The sequence below is a fragment of the Oncorhynchus nerka genome, linkage group LG6 (genome assembly GCF_034236695.1).
Source record: "Oncorhynchus nerka isolate Pitt River linkage group LG6, Oner_Uvic_2.0, whole genome shotgun sequence".
In the NCBI taxonomy this organism is placed as follows: domain Eukaryota; kingdom Metazoa; phylum Chordata; class Actinopteri; order Salmoniformes; family Salmonidae; genus Oncorhynchus; species Oncorhynchus nerka.
The window spans coordinates 31,986,394-32,010,561 of record NC_088401.1 but is presented as its reverse complement, the minus strand read 5'-3'; the positions used below and the strand labels follow the sequence as shown (position 1 = coordinate 32,010,561).

Sequence of the window (24,168 nt, the reverse complement as noted above, 5' to 3'; positions counted from 1 at the left end):
AGACATCTGTGAGCACTCCATATATATATAGTGACCTTTTCCCCAATGCAAGTTGCACCTTTAATCATGCTGAGTCGGCTACTGTGAGGTGGATTATTTAGGCAAAGGAGAAAAGCTCACTAAAGGATGTGAACAAAATGTGAAACTTTTTGTGCATATGGAACATTAACGGAATCTTTAATTTCAGCTCATGGAACATGGGACCAACACTTTACATGGTGCGTTTATTTTTCAGTATAATAAAGGCAAAGACGTCATCCATTACAACACTTTTATTAGTACAATGGAATGATTGGGGTTGATATTCCTTTACATGGGTTGAAACCAGAGGAGATGAAGTAAATGGGGAGTGAAGGGTACATATCCTGTTCACTATTTGCAATTTCCTGTCATCCAAAAAAGTACCCAGCGTTCTGAGGAAAACCCTGTGACAGGCAAACTATTTCTGCTTGACTGCCTCGCTGGATTTAATAAATATCCACAAACTAGTTTGTATCCTTAACAGTGGAGCTCTCGTCTGGAAATCATTGACGCCACATTAAGTTTGAAATGTCATTGGACATTAGTTCAAATCTCTCCAGGCCATCAGAATTTTCACATTCTTGCTTACTGACATTAACCTTCCCATATGTACTTGTGAGTGTTAGTGGCTTTCAGAAGTGGTTCTTCAAACCCTGATTTGAGTGGCATTTTAAATAGCACTCTGCTCAATTCCACATAGTACAGCGTGAAGATAACTTGACAGAGTGAAACGGTGTTAAGTCTACTACTGGTGACCTGTGCGGTTCCACAGGGGGTTTCTGATATCCCACCATAAAGTAGCAGCAAGTGTCAATACTGTAAAACTATCCGAATACATGTACACACAAAGCGAGCAAGAACAAGGGATACATTGAATGAATACATCTTTAATCCTCAGCTGAGTTTTCATGGTAGGTTTCAGTTGGAGACATGAGAATCTCCAGTCTAATGTGGTGTAGGATGAGGAAACGGTGAGAGACTAGTGACATGATCTCTTTCCTATTCCTTCATATTTGGCCTTCTCCAGAAATGCAAGCAATGATATCAGGGATGACTAGTAAAATGATTACAGATAAAATGCAAACACGGCTGCCCTGATACTTGGTTATTATCTGGCAAGCAGAGAACGCATGTATGCTTGTACATGTATATACACACACACACACAAATATATTTACATACATATATACACAGTAACAGCATAAACATACACTTTAGGGTAAGAGTGGCTACGGCAGCCATAGGTCGTGCTCTAAGATTAAGATAATACTGGTAAGAGGAAAAATACACACATTTGTATTTACAAAATGGATGTGCTCAGCATCCAGTGGCTAGTTGAGCCTACTTGGGTTTCTTCATTGCATTTTTTTTTCTCTTTAGAACACTGGTTTCACGTCAGGTTGTTACAGTAGCTATTTACAGTACAGGGGTACTTCTAGGGGTTAGGGCGGCGGGGTTAGTGCAAGCCTCGTCTGGCTGTCAGTCACTCAGGATGTGGACAAAGGACATTGGGAACACACCTTTCCTCTCCGGGTGCCCTTCAATGTGGCCGATCTGAAAGGAAACAGAGAGAATGTGTGAGTTGAGGAGAACTGCACTGCACAGGTGTTCTTTTTCAATGTTTAGCCAGCTATTAGGTCTGTTTGGCAGTGTGAGTACGGTAAAGTTGAAACTAGTTTAAGGTAACACCCAATGATTTATATACACACTAGATGACTTACAGGGGACGCTGTTCTCAAGCCACTGCGCCTCCATCTTAGCACTTTCCCACCATTGGGTGATTTGTGATGTTCAACTTGTGCTTCCCATGACTGTGTTTTTGTGTTTTAATGTGTGTGTATATATATATATATATATATATATATCATTTATATATATTTATAATAATATACACATATATGCAGTACCAGTCAAAAGTTGACACACCTACTCATTCAAGGGTTTTATTTTTACTATTTTCTACATTGTAGAATAATAGTGAAGACATCAACACTATGAAATAACACACCATGTAGTAACCAAAAAAAAGTGTTTAACAAATCAAAATATATTTTATATTTGAGATACTTCAAAGTAGCCACCCTTTGCCTTGATGACAGCTTTGCACACGCTTGGTATTCTCTCAACCAGCTTCATGGGGTAGTCACCTGGAATGCATTTCAGTTAACAGGTGTGCCTTGTTAAAAGTGAATTTGTGGAATTTCTTTCCTTCTTAATGCATTTGAGCCAAATCAGTTGTGTTGTGACAAGGTAGGGGTGGTATACAGAAGATAGTCCTATTTGGTAAAAAGACCAAGTCCATATTATGGCAAGAACAGCTCAAATAAGCAAAGAGAAACAACAGTCCATCATTACTTTAAGACATAAAGGTCAGTCAATACGGAACATATCAAGAACTTTGAAAGTTTCTTCAAGCGCAGTTGCAAAAACCATTCAAGCGCTATAATGAAACTGGCTCTCATGAAGACCGCCCCAGGAAAGGAAGACCCAGAGTTAGCTTCAAGTAACAGACACATCTCAACATCAACTGTTCTGAGGAGACTGCGTGAATCCGGCCTTCATGGTCGAATTGCTGCATAGAAACTACTACTAAAGGATATTTATAAGAAGAAGAGACTTGCTTGGGCCAAGAAACACAAACAATGGACACTAGCCTGGTGGAAATCTGTCCTTTGGTCTGATGAGTCCAAAAGTAAGATTTTTGGTTCCAATCGGCGTGTCTTTGTGAGACGCAGAGTAGGTGAACGGATGATCTCCGCATGTGTGGTTCCCACCATGAAGCATGGATGAGGAGGTGTGACGGTGTGGGGGTGCTTTGCTGGTGACACTGTCAGTTTTTTATTTAGAATTCAAGGCACACTTAATCAGCACGGCTACCACAGAATTCTGCAGCAATACGCCATCCCATCTGGAATGCTGCATCAGATGACCTGGCCTCTACAATCACCCGACCTCAACCCAATTGAGATGGTTTGGGATGAGTTTGACAGCAGAGTGAAGGAAATGCAGCCAACAAGTGCTCAGCATGTGTGAACTCCTTCAAGACTGTTGGAAAAGCATTCCAGGTGAAGCTGGTTGAGAGAATGCCAAGAGTATTCAAAGCTGTAATCAAGGCAAAGGGTGGCTACTTTGAAGAACCAAAAATCTCAACTATAATTTAGTTTAACATTTTTTGGTTACTTCATGATTTTATATGTGTTATTTCATAGTTTTGATGTCTTCACTATTATTCTACAATGTAGAAAGTAGTAAAAATAAAGAAAAACCCTTGAATGAGTAGATGTGTCCAAACTTTTGACTGGTACTGTATACACACACACACACACACACACACATACATACATATACGGATTTTTTCAAATACAAATTTCCTTTTATTTTAGTACATAATATAATAAAAACATATGCAATAAGGTGCTTGTAATAGAATAAACGTAGCAAAAACAAATGTTGACATTAATAAATACATTTCTATAGCTTCTAATATACAGTGCATTCGGAAAGTAGTCAGACCCCTTGACTTTCTCCACATTTTGTTACATTACAGCCTTATTCTAACATGTATTACATAGTTTTTCCCCCTCATCATTCTACACACAATACCCCATAATGACAAAGCAAAAACCGTTTTTTCGACATTTTTGCAAAAGTATTAAAAAAAAAACTGGAAATATTACATTTATATAGGTATTCAGACCCTTTACTCTAGTTCAAGCACCGTTGGCAGTGATTACAGCCTTGAGTCTTCTTGGGTATAATGCAACAAGCTTGGCACACCTGTATTTGGGGATTGTTGATTGTTTTTATTTGACTTTGACTTGCATTGTTGGAGATTGGAGTTTAAGATTTTCACTGTACCCTGCAACCCTGTACATGTGACTATTAAACTTCTACTCTAATCTAATAGTGTTTGGGTAACATCAGTGAGCCTGTTAGGGGGAAGTTACTTACCCACCACTCCCCGTCCTCCTCTCCCGTCACTATGATCACCTCTCCCTCCACAAATGTCAGCTCGTCATCATTGTCGGCCTGGCAGTCATAGATGGTCTTTACCCGCCGAGATTTGGTCTTCCCCTAAACACACATATGAACATTACCAGAAATGTCACCAGGGACAAGTGAATAGTATGTGGAATGGTCTGGTTGCCAAAAGTTTCTGTCTTTTGACCCACCTATTAACAATTCCACTACAACCCTATCTGTGGCTTCAACCCAAGAGGAACTGGCCCAACCAACCAGTGGGACCCATTTGCAGAACTACCCAGATATTACTCAATGATACCATTAAAGCTCTCTGATTTCTGCGGTGTCCTTAAGTGAACTTTACCGTATTCTTCCTGGGCAAGGGCACTGGTGTGTCTGGAGCACACGCCGGGCTCCCATTGGTGTCCTCGCTGCCCTGGGAGGATGGACTCTCAGTCTCTGCCTGCTGATTGGCCGCCGCTGACTCCGGGGGATGGGGCTTCGGCGCAGGCTCTCCAGGGGGTGGTCTAGGACTGGGCAGATCTGCTACCCCCGGTTTCGGATGGCCATCTTGGGAGAGCTGAGGTTTGGGGGGTAGGTCTTTGAGCAGGGGTTTAGGTGGTAGGTCCCCTAGCTGCGGTTTGGGGGGGAGGTCGGAGAGCTGGGGCTTGGGTGGCAGTTCTCCAGGTTTAGGGGGCAGCTCAGAGGGCTGGGGTTTGGGGGGGAGGTCCCCTAGTTGGGGCTTGTCGGGTAGAATGGCTTTTGTTAGGCATTCAGGTCCTGGAGGGGATTTCTGGAGCACCTCCGGAGGCAGACCGGGTTTGTCCATAGATGGGTGTATGGTGTCGATTTTACGCAGTGCCACTAAGAGAAGAACCAGGACGCAAGTACTATATTAAACACATGTTGACTCTAATGCTGGGCAGTATACTGAAAATAAGGTGATCTCACCTACAGTTATAGGCATTGCTAATCCAATACAACGTACCTTTCTGAGGTAGTTTGGGTAGAACCCTTGGACCAAGTGTAGACTTTGTGTTGCTAGAAGTAGTGCTGAAAACAGATGGTTATAGGAAGTTAATGAAAAATTATAAAAAGATCCTAAACAATATTTAGGAAAATATTCTAAATGCCTGCATCCAAAATGGATGCCTATGTACCTTTGCTGCTGTGGAATGCCCTCAAACTTGTTGGATAACGGTGACATCTTGTTCGCAGGTGGAGGGATGGAGTCACTTCCTGAAATGTCGAGATGGTTTGTGAGATATGGATACATGCAACTCAGTGTATATAATATTCATCCCCATATTACCCCACAGCCCAAAATGGTCACCTAAATAGGCACATCTTTGATTTTGATTTAATTCTCCTGATTAAATTATTATAATTCATTATTATTATTATGTAGTCCATTTATACATATACTGTAACTGGTATACAAATATATTGCTGTACCCAAACATTATAGTAGAAAAGTCTAAGGGAAGGAGATGTCAGGCTGAGCTTTCCATTAGCTACTATTATGGACCCTCGGAGGTAGCTGTACGATGGGGATCAACACTGAACAAAAATATAAACGCAACATGCAACAATTTCAAAGATTTTACTGAGTTACAGTTCATATAAGAAAATCTGTCAATTGAGATAAATTCATTAGACCCTAATCTATGGATTTCGCATGACTGGGAATGCAGAAGGCATCTGTTGGTTACAGATACACTATATACACAAAGTATGTGGACACCCCTTCAAATGAGTGGATTCGGCTATTTCAGCCACAACCGTTGCCGACAAGTGTACAAAATCGAGCACACAGACATGCAATCTCCATAGCCTAACATTGGCAGTAGATTGGCCTTACTGAAGAGCTCAGTGACTTTCAACGTGGCACCGTCATAGGATGCCACCTTTCCAACAAGTCAGTTCGTCAAATTTCTGCCCTGCTAGAGCTGCCCTGGTCAAGTGTTGTTATTGTGAAGTGGAAACGTCTAAGAACAACAATGTCTCAGCCACGAAGTAGTAGGCCACACAAGCTCACAGGGACCGTTGACCGATGCTCAGGAAGCAATGTCAGCACAAGAACTGTTCGTCTGTAGCTTCATGAAATGGGTTTTCATGGCCGAGCAGCCGCACACAAGCCTAACATCACCATGCGCATTGCCAAGCGTCTGGTGGAGTGGTGTTAAGCTCGCCGTCATTGGACCCTGGAGCAGTGGACGGACTAATCTGGATTTGGCGGATGCCAGGAGAACACTACCTGCCCCAATGCATAGTACCAACTGTAAAGTTGGGAGGAGGAAGAATAATGGTCTGGGTCTGTTTTTCATGGTACCGGCTAGGCCCATTAGCTCCAGTGAAGGGAAATGTTAACGCTACAGCATACAAATAGCATTCTAGATGATTCTGTGCTTCGTGAAGGCCATTTCCTGTTTCAGTATGAAAATGCCTCCGTACGCAAAGCGAGGTCCATACAGAAATGGTTTGTCGAGATCGTTATGGAAGAACTTGACTGGCCTGCACAGAGCCCTGACCTCAACCCCATCGAACATCTTTGGGATGAGTTGGAACATTGACTGCGAACCAGGCCTAATCGCCCAACATCAGTGACCGACCTCACAAATGCTTGTGGCTGAATGGAAGCAAGTCCCTGCAGCAATGTTCCAACATGTAGTGGAAAGCATTCCCAGAAGAGTGGAGGCTGTTTGGGCAGCAAAGGGGGAACCAACTCCATATAATTAATGCCCATGATTTTGGAATGAGATGTTCGACGAGCAGGTGTCCACATACTTTTGGTCATGTAGTGTACCCTAAAAAAAAACTATGGATCAGAAAACTAGTCAGTATCTGGTGTGACCATCATTTGCCTCATGCAGAGCGACACATCTCCTTTGCATAGAGTTGATTAGGCTGTTGATTGTGGCCTGTGGAATGTTGTCCCAGTCTTCAATGGCTGTGTGAAGTTGCTGGATATTGGAGTGAACTGGAACACGCTGTCGTACAAGTCGATCCAGAGCATCCCAAACATGCTCAATGGGTGACATGTCTGGTGAGTATGCAGGCCATGGAAGAACTGGGACATTTTCAGCTTGCATGAATTGTATACAGATCCTTGTGACATGGGGCCGTGCATTATCATGCTGAAACATGATGGAGGTGGATGAATGTCACGACAACGGGCCTCAGGATCTCGTCACGGTATCTCTGTGCATTCAAATTGCCATTGATAAAATGCAATTGTGTTGCCCATAGCTTATGCCTGCCCATACCCCACTGCCACGATTGGGAACTCTGTTCAAAACGTTGACATCAGCAAACCACTCGCCTAGTTGAAACCTGCAGTCAGGTCAAGACCCTGGTGAAGACGAGCACGCAGATGAACTTCCCTGAGACAGTTTCTGACAGTTTGTGCAGAAATTCTTTGGTTGTGCAAACTCACAGTTTCATCAGCTGTCCGGATGGCTTGTCTCAGACAATTCCGCAGTTGAAGGTCTTTGGCTGGCATGGTTACATTTGGTTTGCTGATGTGAGACCAGTTGGACTTACTGACAAATTCTCTAAAATGACATTGGAGGTGGCTTATGGTCGGGAAATTAACATTAAATTCTCTGGCAACAGCTCTGGTGGACATTCCTGCAGTCAGCATGCCGATTGCACGCTCCCTCAAAACTTGAGGCATCTGTGGCATTGTGTTCTATAGCACAAGGTTCACCTGTGTAATGATCATGCTGTTTAATCAGCTTATTGATATGCCACACCTGTCAGGTGGATGAATTATCTTGGCAAAGGAGAAATACTCACTAAATAGGATTTAAATAAATTTGTGCACAAAGTTTGAGAGAAATAAGCTTTTTGTACATATGGAATATTTCTGGGATCTTTTATTTCAGCTCATGAAACACGAGCACTTTACAAATTGCGTTTATATTTTTGTTCAGTGTAGCTTTATTCAGCTAATAATCTACATTTTCTTCTATACTAATGCTGTTGAGGCCATTATCTCACAATACAAAAAACATCACAGATGAGACAAAATGATGACAAAAATAACAATCTGACATCCAACACTAACACATACATTTACACAGGATTGCCATCACCTTCCAAAATGGCCAGGATTTGTCTGTGTCATTGCCATCACACCATAAAATGACCAGGATGTGTCTGTATCATTGCCATCACACCATAAAAGGACCAGGATGTGTCAGTCATTCATGAACAGCACTGACACTCATGGTCATGGGGAAGACCTGATTGGAAACACACTCAATACTAGGCCAGAGATGGGTAACTCTGGTCCTGTAGGGCCTCAGTGTGGGTAAGCATTAAGATTGACTTTAGTTCAATCATGTGTTATTAGTGCTGGGCTGGAACAAAAGCCTGCACACACTACAACTGTCCAGGAACAGAGACTTTAATGTTATTATGGATCATGTCCTTCGTTAATAAAGACGACCAAGCAGTATTTAGATGTGTCTGCTTGGGTCTTGCCCACCGAGGGAGGACTCACCCACGTAAATGCCCCCTCTACTGTGGGAAAGCGGGCTGGGTGGGTCAGACAGGGTGCGTTTGTGCCCGGGGGGAGGGGGCGGAGGCCTCTTCTTGGACAGGGTGGAGCTGCCTCCGGGGGTGAGGGTGGAGGGAGGAGCTGGAGGAGTGACAACATACAAACATGCAGTGAAGGGACAGGCGTCATTCATTCTGTCACCTGGGATACCAAGAGGAAGGGGAGGGGCTTGAGAGGAGAGGGTAGATGAGAGGACGGTTTCTTGCCATCGGGACTGGGTTTAACACAATTGTTGGCCAACGTGGGGGAGATACGTTAACACAACATCAATACAGGTAAAACACAACATCCCGGTGAACAGAGAAATGCCCCCAGATAGGAATACAGAGAAGACGGACAAAGAACAATGTGTGTGTATTGTGTAGGTGTTGTTTTGTGTGTGTTTTTGTGTATTTTGGACGCTCCTGAGACTTCTGGACCAACAGTAAAGTTACCCCAAAGCAGCTAGTCCCATTCCCAGCTGCGTGTAAGCCTAGAAACAGACACTAGAAGATTGTGGCTAATAGAGAACTCAGCCAGTTAGAGAGGAGAGTCAGGTTGCATCCATAAATGGCACCCTATATTGTATATAGTGCACTACTGTAGACCCCATAGGGCACTATATAGGGAATAGAGTGTCAGCCTACATAAGGTACGATAGCACTTTGCAGCTCAGGGGTGGCGACATGTCACAAAACGTGATAAAGCTGCGTGTAAGAAAAATTATAATTAACCACACTTTTACAGTGCCATTGTTCAAAGTTTAAGACGCCACCACCCATATTTTTCCTGGGAAGTAAAGCGCTACCAGTGCCACTGGGCAGCAGAAGTATACGGGCGGGCACAGCAGGACAAAATGTAAAAACAGGATATTCACTGATGTATGGTCGAGTGCTGGCCAGAGTGGCGTAGTGCGAGTGAGAGCCGAGGAATGCCAAGTGCGGCGCTGAAAGAGAAAGAAAGGAGAAAAAAAAGAGAGAGAGAGAGAGGGATGAAGAGAGAGAGATGAAGAGTGTAGGAGAGAACGTATGTGAGCTTCTCCCACACACTGGTTGCATTTGAAAATGACACCCTATTCCCTATGTAGTGCACTACTTTTGACCAGAGCCCTATGCAGTCCCAGATCAAAAGTAGTGCACTTATATAGGGAATAGGGCGCCATTTGAGACGCAAGCCTCTATAAACCCCCTGATGAAATCTTATTAGTGACAAGCAAAGAAAAAGAGGAAAAATGACATCAAAACGCCTGAGGGGAAAACAAGTCAGTCCGACGCCCACTAAAAAAGAGAACTGTCCATCTCTTGTGTGTAAAGAGAAACCGCCGTTTCTCTTCATTCCGCTCAACAGTGTATTGGCGCCAACAATGTAGCCCACTGTAATTGTAACAAGGATAGGGAATAGCAACCTGGGGTGTGAGTGTTTGTGTTCTAAATCCTGTCTTTGGGAGGGATGTTATGGTTCATTATAATTGTGCTGACCGTGCCGCTCGCCCCTTGGAGTCTGTTTGTACTGTCAGATAGTGTTGCTGATCAGGAAATGTCGCTGGCTGAGTCCCAAATGGCACCTTTTCCCCTATATAGTGCACTACTTCTGACCAGGGCCCATAGCGAACTATTGCACTACGTAGGGAATTGGGTGCCATTTGGGACACAACCCTGGATTTCCATAACCAAGTGTTAACATTATCAGCCTGGTGTATTATCTATCTTGCTTTATACAATGGGTGGGTCTAATCCTGAATGCTGATTGGTTAAAACCGCATTCCAGCCGGTATCTATTCCACAAGTTACCACAGGCTAAATCTATGACGTTAAAATGCCTATTTACTCTGTTCCGTCAGACTGCGCAATCCACTGTCTCTTCAGCCCAGCCAAGCAATTTACATTTGCAACATTGTTTCAATGTTCAAATTCAATCTCCAACTGTCCCATAATAATGTCTCGGGAGTCGGGACGAGACAGACAGGCAGGCAGCGTTTCTCAGCCAGTCGAAATCATGGATATATACAAAGAAATGCAGCCAGTTTGCAGTCTTTCCAGCTTCAGTTTGAAGTGATTGTGTTAGCTGTGTTGTTGGCTAGCTCTGAACAACAGTGTCCTGACGAGAGAGCACATTTTCTATGCCAGGCTAAATCGCACCTCATTAGCTCATTGTTATGGATGTATCCAAATAAATGTCACTAGTAAACAGCTTAAACAAATGGAAATGCAGCTACTTTGCTGTTATTCTGGCTGCACTTTGTGAGGTGACTGTAAGTCAGCTAGCTAGCAACAAGGAATAAGAATGTTGCCAGCCAGCATGGCAATGGAACATTTAGAACGAACGACTGTGTCGTGTCTCTGGCAACCGAACCGATAGTGCGACCGACCAGCCGGCTTGGGTAGCAACCCTAGATTTGTGTCTAGGGCCTAACAACACCCGTGCCAATATATCCTCCAAACACCGGCTTCTCTGGCATTATCACTTTAGTGTGTCTCTCCACTCTCTCTTACACTCCATCATGCCAGCAGCCCTTAAGCCATCCTTTTGCTGGAGGTGCCTTCCTTGTGTAAGCAGTCTTTATAACAGCCGCTACCCGCCCTCTGATCGACTTATTGATAAATTCCTCTCAAGGGTGTGTGTGTGTGTGTGTGTAAGGTTGAGAGAGAGAGAGGAAAATACTATCAGTAAATTGGTTAACTAGTATTATGATTACAATGTTTTGTAACAGAGAAAAACAGTCAACGTTATTACTGCGTTCTTCCTGAGTACCAGTGTTAGAGATAAAAGATCATGTAAATTCCTCCATACATGTAAATTCTGGCCAACCAGACAACACTGCTATGTATCCTATGTACATTCCACAACTGGCCACATAATCTTTAGGCCATTTACATTTCAGGTAGAATTTTCCCTTAGATAGAGATCTAGGATCAGCTTCCCCCTCCCCAATCCTCACCTTAACCATTAGTGGGCAAAATACAAAATGGACCAAGATCAGTGTCTAGAGGCAAATTCATCCTACACTGATAAAAGTCTGGGCCCTGGCCAATCACAACCAGGTCTCACCTTTGCCCTGGTTCCTAGGGGGTAGAGGGGGGGCATCTGCCACGGGGGAAGAGGAAGTGAGGTCGGTGGAGGCGGAGTACATCTGGTTGGTGAAGGCGCTGTAAGACATGCGCTGCTGTTTGTCCCGGTGGCTGATGAAGCCCGGCAGAGACAGCTTGTCATGGGGAGACAGGCTGGACGAGTGGCAGAAACTCTGGGGCCGCGGGGAACGGTCCTTCTTTATGGGACTAGGCTACAGACAGAGAGGGAGAGAGAGACAAGTGTCAACTTGGAAGAGGGTGAACTTAGGAACTTTGACTTTCATGTAGGCCTAGATCATGCATTGATGTCAATGGGAGATGGGTGCAAATACACTACATGACCAAAAGTATGTGGACACCTGCTCGTCGAACATCTCATTCCAAAATCATGGGCATTAATATGGAGTTGGTCCTCCCTTTCCTGCTATAACAGCCTCCACTCTTCTGGGAAGGCTTTCCACTAGATGTTGGAACATTGCTGCGGGGACTTGCTTCAATTCAGCCACAAGAGCATTAGTCAGGTCAGGCACTGATGTTGGGTGATTAGGCCAGGCTCGCAGTCGGTGTTCCAATTCATCCCAAAGATGTTTGATGCGGTTGAGATCAGAGCTCTCTGCAGGCCAGTCAAGTTCTTCCACACCGATCTTGACAAAGAATTTCTGTATGGACCTCGCTTTGTGCACGAGGGCATTGTCATGCTGAAACAGGAAAGGGCCTTCCCCAAACCTTTGCCACAAAGTTGGAAGCGTTGGATCGTCTAGAATGTCATTTTATCATGTAGTGTTAACATTTCCCTTATATGGAACTAAGGGGCCTAGACCAAACCAAGAAAAACAGCCCCAGACCATTATTCCTCCTCCACCAAACTTGACAGTTGACACTATGCATTGCGGAGTAAGCGTTCTCCTGGCATCCGCCAAACCCAGATTTGTCCGTCAGACTGCCAAATGGTGAATGGTGATTCATCACTCCAGAGAACGCGTTTCCACTGCTCAAGAGTCCAATGGTGGCGAGCTTTACACCACTCCAGCCGACACTTGGCACTGCGCATGGTGATCTGAGGCTTGTATGCGGCTGCTCTGCCATGGAAACCGATTTCATGAAGCTCCCAACGAACAGTTGTTGTGCTGACGTTGCTTTTGGAGGCATTTTGGAACGCGGTGGTGAGTGTTGCAAGCGAGGACAGACGATTTTTACACGCTACACGCTTCAGCACTTGACGGTCCTGTTCTGTGAGCTTGTGTGGCCTATCACTTCGTGGCTGAACCGTTGTTGCTTCTAGATGCTTCCACTTTACAATAACAGCACTTACAGTTGACCGGGGCAGCTCTAGCAGGGCAGAAATTTCACAAACTGACTTGTTGGAAAGGTGGCATCCTATGACGGTGCCACGTTGAAAGTCACTGAGCTCTTCAATAAGGCCATTCTACTGCCAATGTTAGTCTATGGTGATTGCAGAGCTGCATGTTTGATTTTATACACCTGTCAGCAACGGGTGTGGCTGAAATAGCCGAATTCACAAATTGTCCACATACTTTTGTATATATATATATATATAGAGTATTTGCACATGGATTTCAAGTTGTGTGCTCTGTCCAGACGTGTGAACCTGCAGTCCCAGTCTGACCTTGTCATCGAGATCATCATCGCTCTCGTCCAGCTCCTCCAGCCTCAGGCTCCACTCATACTCCACGTGGACATGTGGGTAATACTTCCCCGCTGCCGCCTGCACCAGCTGGAACCAGGAAATACAGAGGACATACAAATGAACACACACTGAACAGTGGTCCCGAGTGGCTCCGTTGGTAGTGCATGGCGCTTGCTACGCCCGGGCTGTGGGTTCGATTCCCACGGGGGACCAGTATGAACTCACTGCTGTAGGTGTCCGAGCGTCTGTTAAATGACCTAAATGTAATTATAGCCCGTAAGTCAGTCGAAGGGAACTCTATCATAACCAACAATGAATACCTCCAACATTCATTTGATTGTTTGCCCTCCCCTTAAATTTGATGTTCAAAACATGACATAATATCACTGATGGTAAAAGCACCAACTTAAGTTTTCTGTGTGCAAATAGTAACCGTACATCAGCAACGGCCTCCTCTCTGAAGTCACTAGAAGCCTGGGTAGGTCTTTGGCTGCGGCCATCTAGTGTCCAAAGATGTGCCGGTCAACAAGTCCCTTCGATCTATACTATCTACCGTGCTGCTACATCATCAGATGAGGCGTGGATGCTACTTCGACAAAGAACACGATTGCGTCTCTAAGTACGGCTATCGATTCATGTCATCAACAGTCAAACATATGGTGGCTCGTGTTCACAGTGGGATACTTACTGCCTCCTCACACTGACTGTTCTTCATACGCCTGGCAATATCCAGCGCCGTCTCACCATTCTGATTGGCTAAAAGAACAGGCATGATATTGGTTACGCTAGATGCATACCTTCCGTCCACGTGTACAAAACCAGTGGAGGCTGCCGAGGGGAGGACGGCTCATGATAATGGCTGGAACGGCATCAAACACATGGAAGCCATGTGCCATTACAGCCGTTACCACGAGCCTGTCCTCCCCCAACCTCCTGTGGTATAAAATACAATTCTGATTCGCCAAAAACAGAACAGGCATGTTAACATAACCAAGTCGGAATACATTTACATATGAGTGTGTGTATGTGTGTTACTCACTGATGTCAGTGGCTGGTTTGCCCCTCAGCAGTAGTTTGAGGCATTCGTGTTTCTCGTACATGCAGCAGTAGTGCAGGGCAGTGTTTCCCCACTCTGTCTGCTTGTCCAGGTTCCCACTGTGACACACACACACACACACACACACACACACACACACACACACGGTCATGTCACGGGTCACACCCCAGACGCCATTTTGCACAGAGGTAAAGTTGTCACACTGTCGTTCACGCTTTGATCATACATACTGCTTTAAGAGACAAACTGACCTTTAAAATACCTATTTGTCACTACGGCTGACAAAATATAAACAGAGTGCAAAACATTACAAACGCCTGCTCTTTCCATGACAGACTGACCAGGTCATTAAGCCTTCCGACAATCGAGACGTGGATTGTGTACGTGCGCCATTCAGAGGGTGAACGGGCAAGACACACGATTTAAGTGCCTTTGAACGGGCTATGGTGGTAGGTGCCAGGTGCACTGGTTTAAGCATTTCGCTACACTCGCATTAACATCTGCTAACCATGTGTATGTCACAAATACAATTGGATTTGATTTGATTTGAAGTGTGTTGAGAACTGCAGCGCTGCTGGGTTCTTCACGCTCAACTGTTTCACGAGTGTATCAAGGCTGGTCCAGCACCCAAAGGACATCCAGCCAACTTGACACAACTGTGGGGAGCATTGGAGTCAACATGGGCCAGCATCCCTACGGAACGCTTTCGACACCTTGTAGAGTCCATGCCCCGTCGAAGTGAGGCTGATCTGAGTGCAAAAGGGGGTGCAACTCAATATTAGGAAGGTGTCCTTCACAGTCACACTAGCACGTTGACAGGTAAGTGTTTGGTCCCCGTTTCATCTCCTCCTATCTCTGAATCGAAAACAATTAGGCCAATTACCAAGTGCAAGCGTGAAATCGTGAAGGTGGACCGATTCATTAATGAGGAGCCATTTCCCGGTAACAGTCTGCCCGAGGTGCAGCGAGGCAGGGGGAGCAAACAATTGAAAAGACTGATGAATAAATGAAGGCGGAGAACAAGTGTCTGCCTGACCCAGTTCTGTTCGCCTTGTGGGAATCTAAGCTGTGCTGAGCTCTACTCTGCTCATCTTCCTCTTGCAGCGGTGCAGAGATAGGAAGGGAACACTACTGCTTTCCATGAAGCTATTCCATTGAAATTCTCACATTTAACACCTCAATTTACATGACCAAACGGTGGAAATGCTACTTATTTATAATATTCTGTTATGTTTCTTAGTATTTGGGCACAACAGCTTACGAAAGTGTGTGCTTTCACTGCTTTTAAAATCCAATTTCACATTAGCCCAATGCTATGGTGGCCTGTATGGCATAAAATGCTTATCTTCACTTTATTGACGGGGCCTTATTTGGTCATTTTACCTGTTTTGTACGAGGAAGTCCACAAGGTGTAGTGAAGTCTGGTCGGCGGTGCGCACAGAGTAGTGGAGCGCAGTCTCTCCGGCCTCCTGAAGGGGGCGATCACATACAGCAAAGACATGAGAGACTTTCGACATGGGGAGAACAGCAGGCAGCATCCATTCTACACTCTCTCTCGCTCAGCATTTAAAGAGGTTGCAGTCAACAAAATGGCTCCTAAAAATAGCTCGTCTCCCCCTCAAGGGAAGACTGCGAGTGTGATGCGAACATTTCTGTGACAGAGAGAGGTACCGATGTCGGTGGAAGACACTGAAACGATAAGCCAGCTTCAGTCTACAGCCCTTCCTGCCCAATATGAACAAAGGTCACCGCCACCAGCACCTCATTGGCTGTGATTGAACTCACACTTGCCGAGATAATCAACCATCAAGTCGTTGAGATCTTCCTTGGTGGGTCTATCCTTCAAACAGCACACATGTCGTTGCGTCTCCTTGTGTCTCCTCGAATTGAAAATGACTGGTAGCTACGTCGCTGATTATCTCTATGAGTCCCCAGTAAGGGAGACTTATTTGGGAAGAGTGAAGGACACAGTGACACACGCAATACCAATGACTATGAGTCAACCAGAGAAGCAGGGTATCTGTTCAGGAAGAAGGAGAGGCTACTTTATCATGTATTCCTGTCACACCCTCACTGTCTGCGGCTCTGGGTACTGATATCTGCTGTCTGCTGGGGATCGTATTAGAATTCACTACTTTTGACCAGAGCCCTGGGATGCAGCCTCTCAGAGCAGATCCACTGACAGCCAGGGTTGTATTAGATATCAGTGAGTCAGCCTGGGCTAGAAGCTCTGCCTGCTTTCAAACAGCATCAGTGACTCATCCCTGGCCACTATTCCCTATGGACTACTTCTGAGAGCACACCGCAGTGCTACGTGGTTCAATGTTTAGTGGGCGGCAGTAGTGATAGCTTAACTGAGTCACTTTTCTCGTTTGGGCATTGTTGTCTTGTCCAACATTGCCCAGTAGTAAAAACTCTTGTTTTTCTCAGTGGACTGCTCATTACTTTGCCCATGTAGAGAACAGCCACCTTACAGACTCAGTACAATTTAGTATTTCCCTATTAAACAGTACACTTCTGCTCATGTTGTAAAACCAAACCCCCCCCCATACCAGATCAGGGCCCATATTCATCAAAGTGTCAGAGTATAGGTGCTGATTTGGGATTAGTTTTAACTTTTGGATCATAATGAATAAGATTACATGGACGGGGGCCTGATCCTAGATCAGCAATCCTATGAGACTCTTTAAGAATATGTGCCTGTTCAGGTGAGATGAGATCATAATACAGTCCAGGGTCTGTGACGTCAGAGGTCAGACTCACTTGTCCACCCTCGGGCAGTGGCTCCATTAGCTCCACCCCCTCAGCGTACACCTGGATGAGAGACAGCAGGTCCCTGGACTTGACCGCCTCACACAGCTCGATGGTCTTAGCTGCCGAGGAGGTACAGGTCTTCCGTGCAAACTTGTGGTCCACATATTTAGCATTGATGAACTCCTTCCTCACTGTCCTGTAGGAGGGAGAGAGACGCGGGGAAGAGGAGGAGAATAAGGAGACGGTTTTCGGAATGCTTGTGTGGATATTTTCTCCCGTAGGGATCCTTAAATTCAGTTTCTAGCGCGAACGGTTTCCTGACCGAGATGGATGGATCTTTTTTGTTGCCATGTTGCTAAGATGCCAATGGCCATTCTAGTGTTCTAATTGATTTCTGTGGCTTTTCCCGCCAGACACATCTACCTGCATAAGCTCAAACATACTCCTGATTATGCTTCCAGTGATGTCAAGTGTCAAGTGAAAGTGAGGTAACATTTCCACGGAGCTTCTAGTTTCGAAGAAGTGCGTGTAGTCGTTGATGACTCTGAGTACTTACATGTCACTTGAAGGTGTGGGTTTGGGTGAGGGACCAGGAAGGTTCTCCTCCATTATTTCATTGAAACTACTGTTCCCTACGTTCTTAGCCAGCTGTGAAGGGAAAAAAATCAAGTCACTTATGAATGTCAAGCTGCTCGTTAGAAGCACTTTGCTCGAATTGCCGTAATCACAATCACGCGGTAATCCAGATGTATTTATTTCTATCCTGTTTCTGAATCTATTTTGCATGTTGATCTACTGTGAAAAAAAACGTTATATAATGTTCACCAAATGTATTTCTTTTTTCACTCACCAAGAGTTCAGAGGTGCCTAGCTTATCTAGCTCCATGGATTGGATGCGTGAGATGTGAACTCCCATCTCCCGGTGGATTCCAGAGCACTCGATGCAGGTCAGGATGCCCAGGTTAGTGGACAGCCATTTTGGATCTAAGGGCACAGACAACATGACAATGTACTCAAGTTAGAGAGCAGCCATTTTGTGGAGCACAGGCTTGAGGATAGGTGTCTTGGCTACACAACCACACAAATATGGCTGGAATTTACAGTTTAGTGCACAGCTGTTTTGGCTCCAAAAAGAACATAGATGTTTTTTCAAAGTACTAACACAAATATACAATTTACAGTTGAAATCCAGAACGATAATGCTGAACACAAGGGGGTTTCATTTTTGATCTGAACACTTGCATGTAGCCACAAACAAAAGAAAACAGACTGATGCGGGGAGGGACAAACTGAACATATAAAATCATTTTGTTTTCCGTTGCAAAACGTTTTGCTACGGTGTGCACAAATGAATACAACCCAGGTCCACCATCACCATCAAATGTGAGCAGCGGCAATGCACAGCACATACCACTAGAGGGCCTCGGCAGCCTCAGACCCAGCAACCATACCGACTGGACTACCAGAGCCCAGCAACTAGAAAACATTGCATCATTCTGTGTCAAGCAGAACGCTTGTACATGCTCTGACAGCAGAGCCATGTGGTGGAGGGCTAGAGAGGCTTTGGGCTCTTCCCAGTAAACCGCTACAGTGACTGACACCACAGCCAAGCATGAGTGATGCAACTTAAGGAGGCTTAAACCCAAGCCTAAGAGCCCTACGCAGCTATGCAGATGTAAACACACTATTTTTACAGATGGCTGAGTGCTGTTAGGCTAACTAGCGTGTCCGGATTTGACAGGTCTGTGCTGGACGGACTCAGGCGGGTGGAATGGTTTCAGAATCGGCCAAACACCAATGAGTCACATGCAGGATGGCAAAAGATGACCGAAGAGATGACAGGAAGCACAGGGTGGGGTGAGAGCTCTAGAGCTGCAAAAAAAACATTTGACACTAATACTCCTCTAGAGAGCTGTATTTCAGGCAGGATGGGCCGCAGGAGCAACCTAAATAACCCTGCAGTACACTAGAGCATTATCAACGCATTATCAAATAAGCTCACCCCATAGAGGGGAAATCAGCAAAACTCTGCCTGTGTGTGTATGAATTATGTAATGTAGTGATGTAACGATGTTGTCGCAACAAACGCAGGGTTTTTCTTCTTCGCTAGTGGCCTGCACTCTCCTCAGTGGGATCTGTGTGTTTATGCTGACAGGGTGTGTGTATTGGGGGGAGTCAGAGGGCCAGGGTGTCTCTGCTTGGGGAGTGCTGAGCCTCTGTTTTTACAGCAGGGGAGGATCAAGTCAGAGGGCCAGGGGCCAGAAAGGACCAGCACCACTGTTCTATCCTGAATACAGAAAAGGCTCCTGGTGCTGCTTTGCTGCTTGTTTGGTTAAGGGTGACTTTGCAGGAGAGCTGCATAGCATATGCCTAACTACTGAGGGAGATAGGGAGCAGCCATGACAGTGCAGAAGAGTGGATCGATGTTGGGCTGAGCAGGGACTTCTGAGGGACAACCTTGAAGATGGTTGAGGATGTGTGAGTTCTATGGTGATGTGTGAGTTCTACGGGAATGTGTGAGTTCTATAGGAATGTGTGAGTTCTACAGGGATGTGTGAGTTCTACAGGGATGTGTGAGTTCTACAGAGATGTGTGACTTCTATAGGGATGTGTGAGTTCTACAGGGATGTGTGAGTTCTACAGGGATGTGTGAGTTCTACAGGAATGTGTGAATTCTACATGGATGTGTGAGTTCTACATGGATGTGTGAGTTCTACATAGATGTGTGACTTCTATAGGAATGTGTGAGTTCTACAGGGATGTGTGAGTTCTACAGGGGTGTGTGAGTTCTACAGGAATGTGTGAGTTCTACAGGGAGGTGTGAGTTCTACCGGGAGGTGTGTGTTCAAGGTTGAGATAAAATGCTGCAGCAAAGGTGCTGTTGTCTTCTGTAGTGGTATAGTGGAGAATCTACAATGTGAGAACCCCTTGGAAAACCACAGCGGTTGTGCATGTCCCAGGACCAAACACACGGGCACCCATAGATGTCGTACTATACGTACCTGCAGCGCCACAATCACAGCAGACTTCATTGCCAGGCATGCGCAGCACCTCCTCTATGATGGCTTTGGTCAGGTCCTCCAGGCCATCCTCTCCTCCTACTCCGTCCTCTTCTCCACGGAACGCCATGTTCAGAGCTTCCTCCTTACTGTTGGATAGCACAGAGATCCAGCTACACGCGGCACAGAGAAACGAAAGAGCAGAGAGAACAAGTTATTACAAAAGCACGGGGGTTTTCAACACGTACAAGCACTGAGTTACATAGGTAGAGGCTTTTAGACGAGAGGACCACAGTGGAAATAAGTCCTTGACAGTTTTCCGATGCGTTTCTGCTGCCATTTGATGTATTTTGAACGGTCAAATCAAATCAAACCAGATGGGACAACTCCAACTCCATCTGATGCTATCTATATCTATACTCTATACTGTGTATTATTAGAAACTGGGTGCTTTGAGCCCTGAATGCTGATTGGCTGAAACATGTATTTTAACTGCTCTAATTACGTTGGTAACCAGTTTATAATAGCAATAAGGCACCTCGGGGGGTTTGTGAAATGTGGCCAATGTACTATGGCTAACGGCTCTGTCCAGGCACTCCGCGTTGCGTCGTGTATAAGAACAGCATTTAGCTGTGGTATATTGGCCCTATACCTCACCCCGTTGGGCCTTATTGCTTAAATATAACTGTATACTGCCTTACATCTTGACAGCTACTTTGCATTCAACCTACATAGGACCTACATTTGCCTACAGTGTCAACCACATACTGTAGTGTACAATACACAACCCTATCCAACCAGCCAGCAGCCCCAGATACCCTCTTATGACATTCAAACCAACACATCTGAACAATCGCCACGCACACACACAGAAATTGGCAGGAAGTAACTGCCAATCAAACATGAGTCGGCGGCTGCTGTTGTTCAGCACAGAACAGTACATCACAACTCACTCTGCCATTAGACTGGTAGTTAGACTAGATTGTGTCCCAAATGGCACCATATTCCCTATATGGGCCCTGGTCAAAAGTAGTGCACTACATAGGGAATAAGGTGCCATTTGGACAATGCATCGGAGTCAGGCTTAATGGGGCTGACGTCAGTCCTGCTGTCCCCGTCACCCATCTACAGGACACAGCACATGACACAGCACAGGACACAGCACATGACACAGGACAGGACACAGCACAGGACATAGTACATGACACAGAACAGGACACAGCAGAGGACTCAGCAGAGGACACAGTACAGGACACAGCAGAGGACACAGTACAGGTCACAATACATGACACAGGATAGGACACAGCAGAGGACACAGCACAGGACACAGCAGAGGACTCAGTAGAGGACACAGGACAGGACACAGCAGAGGACACAGTACAGGACACAGGACAGGACACAGTACAGGACACAGGACAGGACACAGCAGAGGACACAGTAGAGGACACAGTACAGGACACAGCAGAGGACACAGCAGAGGACACAGTACAGGACACAGCAGAGGTCACAATACATGACACAGGATAGGACACAGCAGAGGACACAGTACAGGACACAGCAGAGGACACAGTACAGGACACAGGACAGGACACAGCAGAGGACACAGCACAGGACACAGCAGAGGACTCAGTAGAGGACACAGTACAGGACACAGCAGAGGACACAGTACAGGACACAGGACAGGACACAGCAGAGGACACAGTACAGGACACAGCAGAGGTCACAATACATGACACAGGATAGGACACAGCAGAGGACACAGTACAGGACACAGGACAGGACACAGCAGAGGACACAGCAGAGGACACAGCACAGGACACAGCAGAGGACTCAGTAGAGGACACAGTACATGACACAGGATAGGACACAGCAGAGGACACAGCACAGGTGTGTGCGGGTGAACGAGAGAAAAATAGCAAGAAATTAGACAACGTTATGCAGAGATGTGGGTGTTCTTGTGTCTTTAAGGGTGAATGTGTTTACTTGCGATGCACAAGACATGGGTGGGCGAGCATGTGATTACGTAATGCTGAGATATTGTCAAGTGATAAGTGTTTTAATCCAAACACTCGCATGAAGCGACTTCATCACTGTATGGTTTGCCTCAGCTGGAAGTGCGTGACAGCATAGAGCTGAGAGTGTGGAGTCAGCATTTGTGTGTGTGTGCGGGTGTGTGCATGAGTGTGTGTGTGTGTGTTCCCTAGTTACAGATACTTAATGAACTTACTGACATTTGGAATTGCAGCTGAGTTGTGGTTGTGTCCCAAAATGGCACCCTATTCCCTATGAAGTGCACTACTTTTGACCAGAACCCTATGACCCCTGGTGAAAAGTACACTTAGAAAAAAAGGTGTTGAGTAGAACCATACAGGGTTCTTCAGTTTGTCCCCATACAGGGTTCTTCGGTTTGTACCCTTTTTGGTGCAGAGGGTTCTATCTCAAACTCTGTATGTAGAGTTCTTCAAATAACCCCCTGTAAATGGTTCTACCTAGAACCCTCTATGAAGGGTTCTACCAAGAACCATTTTATCATCTAAAGGTTCTTCCTATAATCATCTGTGAAGGGTTCTACAGAGAACCCTTTTATCCTTGGAAGGTTCTTCCTAGAACCCTCTATGAACGGTTCCACCAGCCTTTTTAGCGTTTAAAATGTTATTATTTATTACAATGCATTCCATATATGATAAGGCCTTTCTTCGAGGGCCTAATTATAGCCTAACACAGTGGTGGTAGGCATGTTCTGGTTCACAAGCCACATCAGGCCTGCAAGTCACATTATGCTGGCTTGCAAAGTGATGTGTAATTCTATTGGAATACAGCCAGAGTTAAGATATCCAACAAGTGGAATTGTTAATCACCTACAACCTGAATTCAGAATGACTGTCAGGGTAGGGAAGACTGCATATTGAGACTACCTCAATCATCTAAACTGGAACAACCATATCAGTAACGGGTGAAATAAATCACATTTCTTACAGATGGGATTAGTTTAAAAAACTGTATGTTATTTACCTATGTGTAACATAAAATTAATCAACCAAGCAATGTACATGCAAAAACACAGATATTACAGTAAAACAAACAATTACGTAAGTCTCCCTGCAATAGAGCATGATGGGAAATATTATATATGGTTCTATGTAGAATCCTTCTTGCATTCCAAAGAATCCTTCTTGCCTTCCAAATATTCATTAAAGAACCCTTTCTTTCAAAAACTGTTCTTTGGATTTGAAAGGTTCTAGGTAGAACACTTCACGTACTTCACGCACCTTGTCTCCCAAAAAGGGTTCTTCTGATCAAAACAGTTCTTGGTAGAACCCTATCCCTCCCAAAGAACTGTTTTGGAACCCCTTTTTCCAAGAGTGTAGTGCACTACATAGGGAATATGGTGCCATTTGGGATGTATCCTAAAGCAAGGCCGGTTGTGTCTCAGTATATTTAAAAGTTCAATATGTAACTATTTGGGCTACCTGACCAAATTCACATAAACATGTGAGTTATAGATCTGTCATTCTCATTGAAAGCAAGTCTAAGAAGCGGTAGATCTGTTCTATGTGCGCTATTCCTACGCTTACGGTTCTTAAGTTTCATTTTTGCATTTAGCGGCACACCCTTTGACAGCGGAGAGAAAAAGAGTTTGAGTTAATTTCCTGCATTTCTACACATTTTGCCATAGGGCGCAGAGAACATGTTGCAGTTTTAAAGCAAGTTTGCTGCAAATCTAGACATTTTGCCATGGGGCAGAGAGAAGATTTAGCAATTGTATAACTCATTTCAAGCAATTCAACTTATTTTGCCATGGGGCAGAGAGACAAATTGGCAGTTTTACTGCTTATTTCCTACAATTCTACACATTTTGACATAGGGTGGAGAGAAATGTTTGCAGTTTGTAATATGATATCTGAGTGAGAGTGACTAACAAAATCAATGGGGGCCCACGGTCGGTAATTCTACAAGTTTAGATAGCAGGTCGCTAATTTAACAATCGGAAAAAAATTTTTTGCTGACGTGCTAATTGAGCGAATGTCAGTGACTGACATAACAATCGAAAAACTGCTGATGCACAACCACATTTTCGAAATTGCACCTTGTGTGTTCTACAATTATAACAAAAA

The 24,168-nt window shown here is 45.0% G+C and overlaps 1 protein-coding gene across 3 annotated transcripts in view; it reads right to left on the bottom strand.

Moving 5' to 3' along the window:
• Positions 1–160: 160 nt before the first annotated feature.
• LOC115130349 (arf-GAP with SH3 domain, ANK repeat and PH domain-containing protein 1-like) overlaps positions 161–24,168 on the bottom strand; it is a 68,600-nt gene continuing 44,592 nt past the window's right edge. Inside the window, exons 16-30 of one of the 3 annotated variants that reach the window (XM_065019515.1) lie at positions 20,057–20,226; positions 17,905–18,038; positions 17,611–17,702; positions 17,064–17,250; positions 15,684–15,769; positions 14,283–14,398; positions 13,932–13,999; positions 13,223–13,330; positions 11,576–11,807; positions 9,405–9,473; positions 5,145–5,223; positions 4,973–5,037; positions 4,349–4,848; positions 3,973–4,095; positions 161–1,575 (exon numbers count right to left, since the gene is read on the bottom strand). In XM_065019515.1, coding sequence (XP_064875587.1) covers positions 1,501–1,575; positions 3,973–4,095; positions 4,349–4,848; positions 4,973–5,037; positions 5,145–5,223; positions 9,405–9,473; positions 11,576–11,807; positions 13,223–13,330; positions 13,932–13,999; positions 14,283–14,398; positions 15,684–15,769; positions 17,064–17,250; positions 17,611–17,702; positions 17,905–18,038; positions 20,057–20,226 — 2,104 coding nt within the window. In that variant the 3' untranslated portion in view covers positions 161–1,500. Of the gene's footprint in view, positions 1,576–3,972; positions 4,096–4,348; positions 4,849–4,972; positions 5,038–5,144; positions 5,224–8,491; positions 8,630–9,404; positions 9,474–11,575; positions 11,808–13,222; positions 13,331–13,931; positions 14,000–14,282; positions 14,399–15,683; positions 15,770–17,063; positions 17,251–17,610; positions 17,703–17,904; positions 18,039–20,056; positions 20,227–24,168 lie in introns of all 3 variants that reach the window. The other 2 variants (XM_065019514.1, XM_065019516.1) reach the window with 2 other exon arrangements.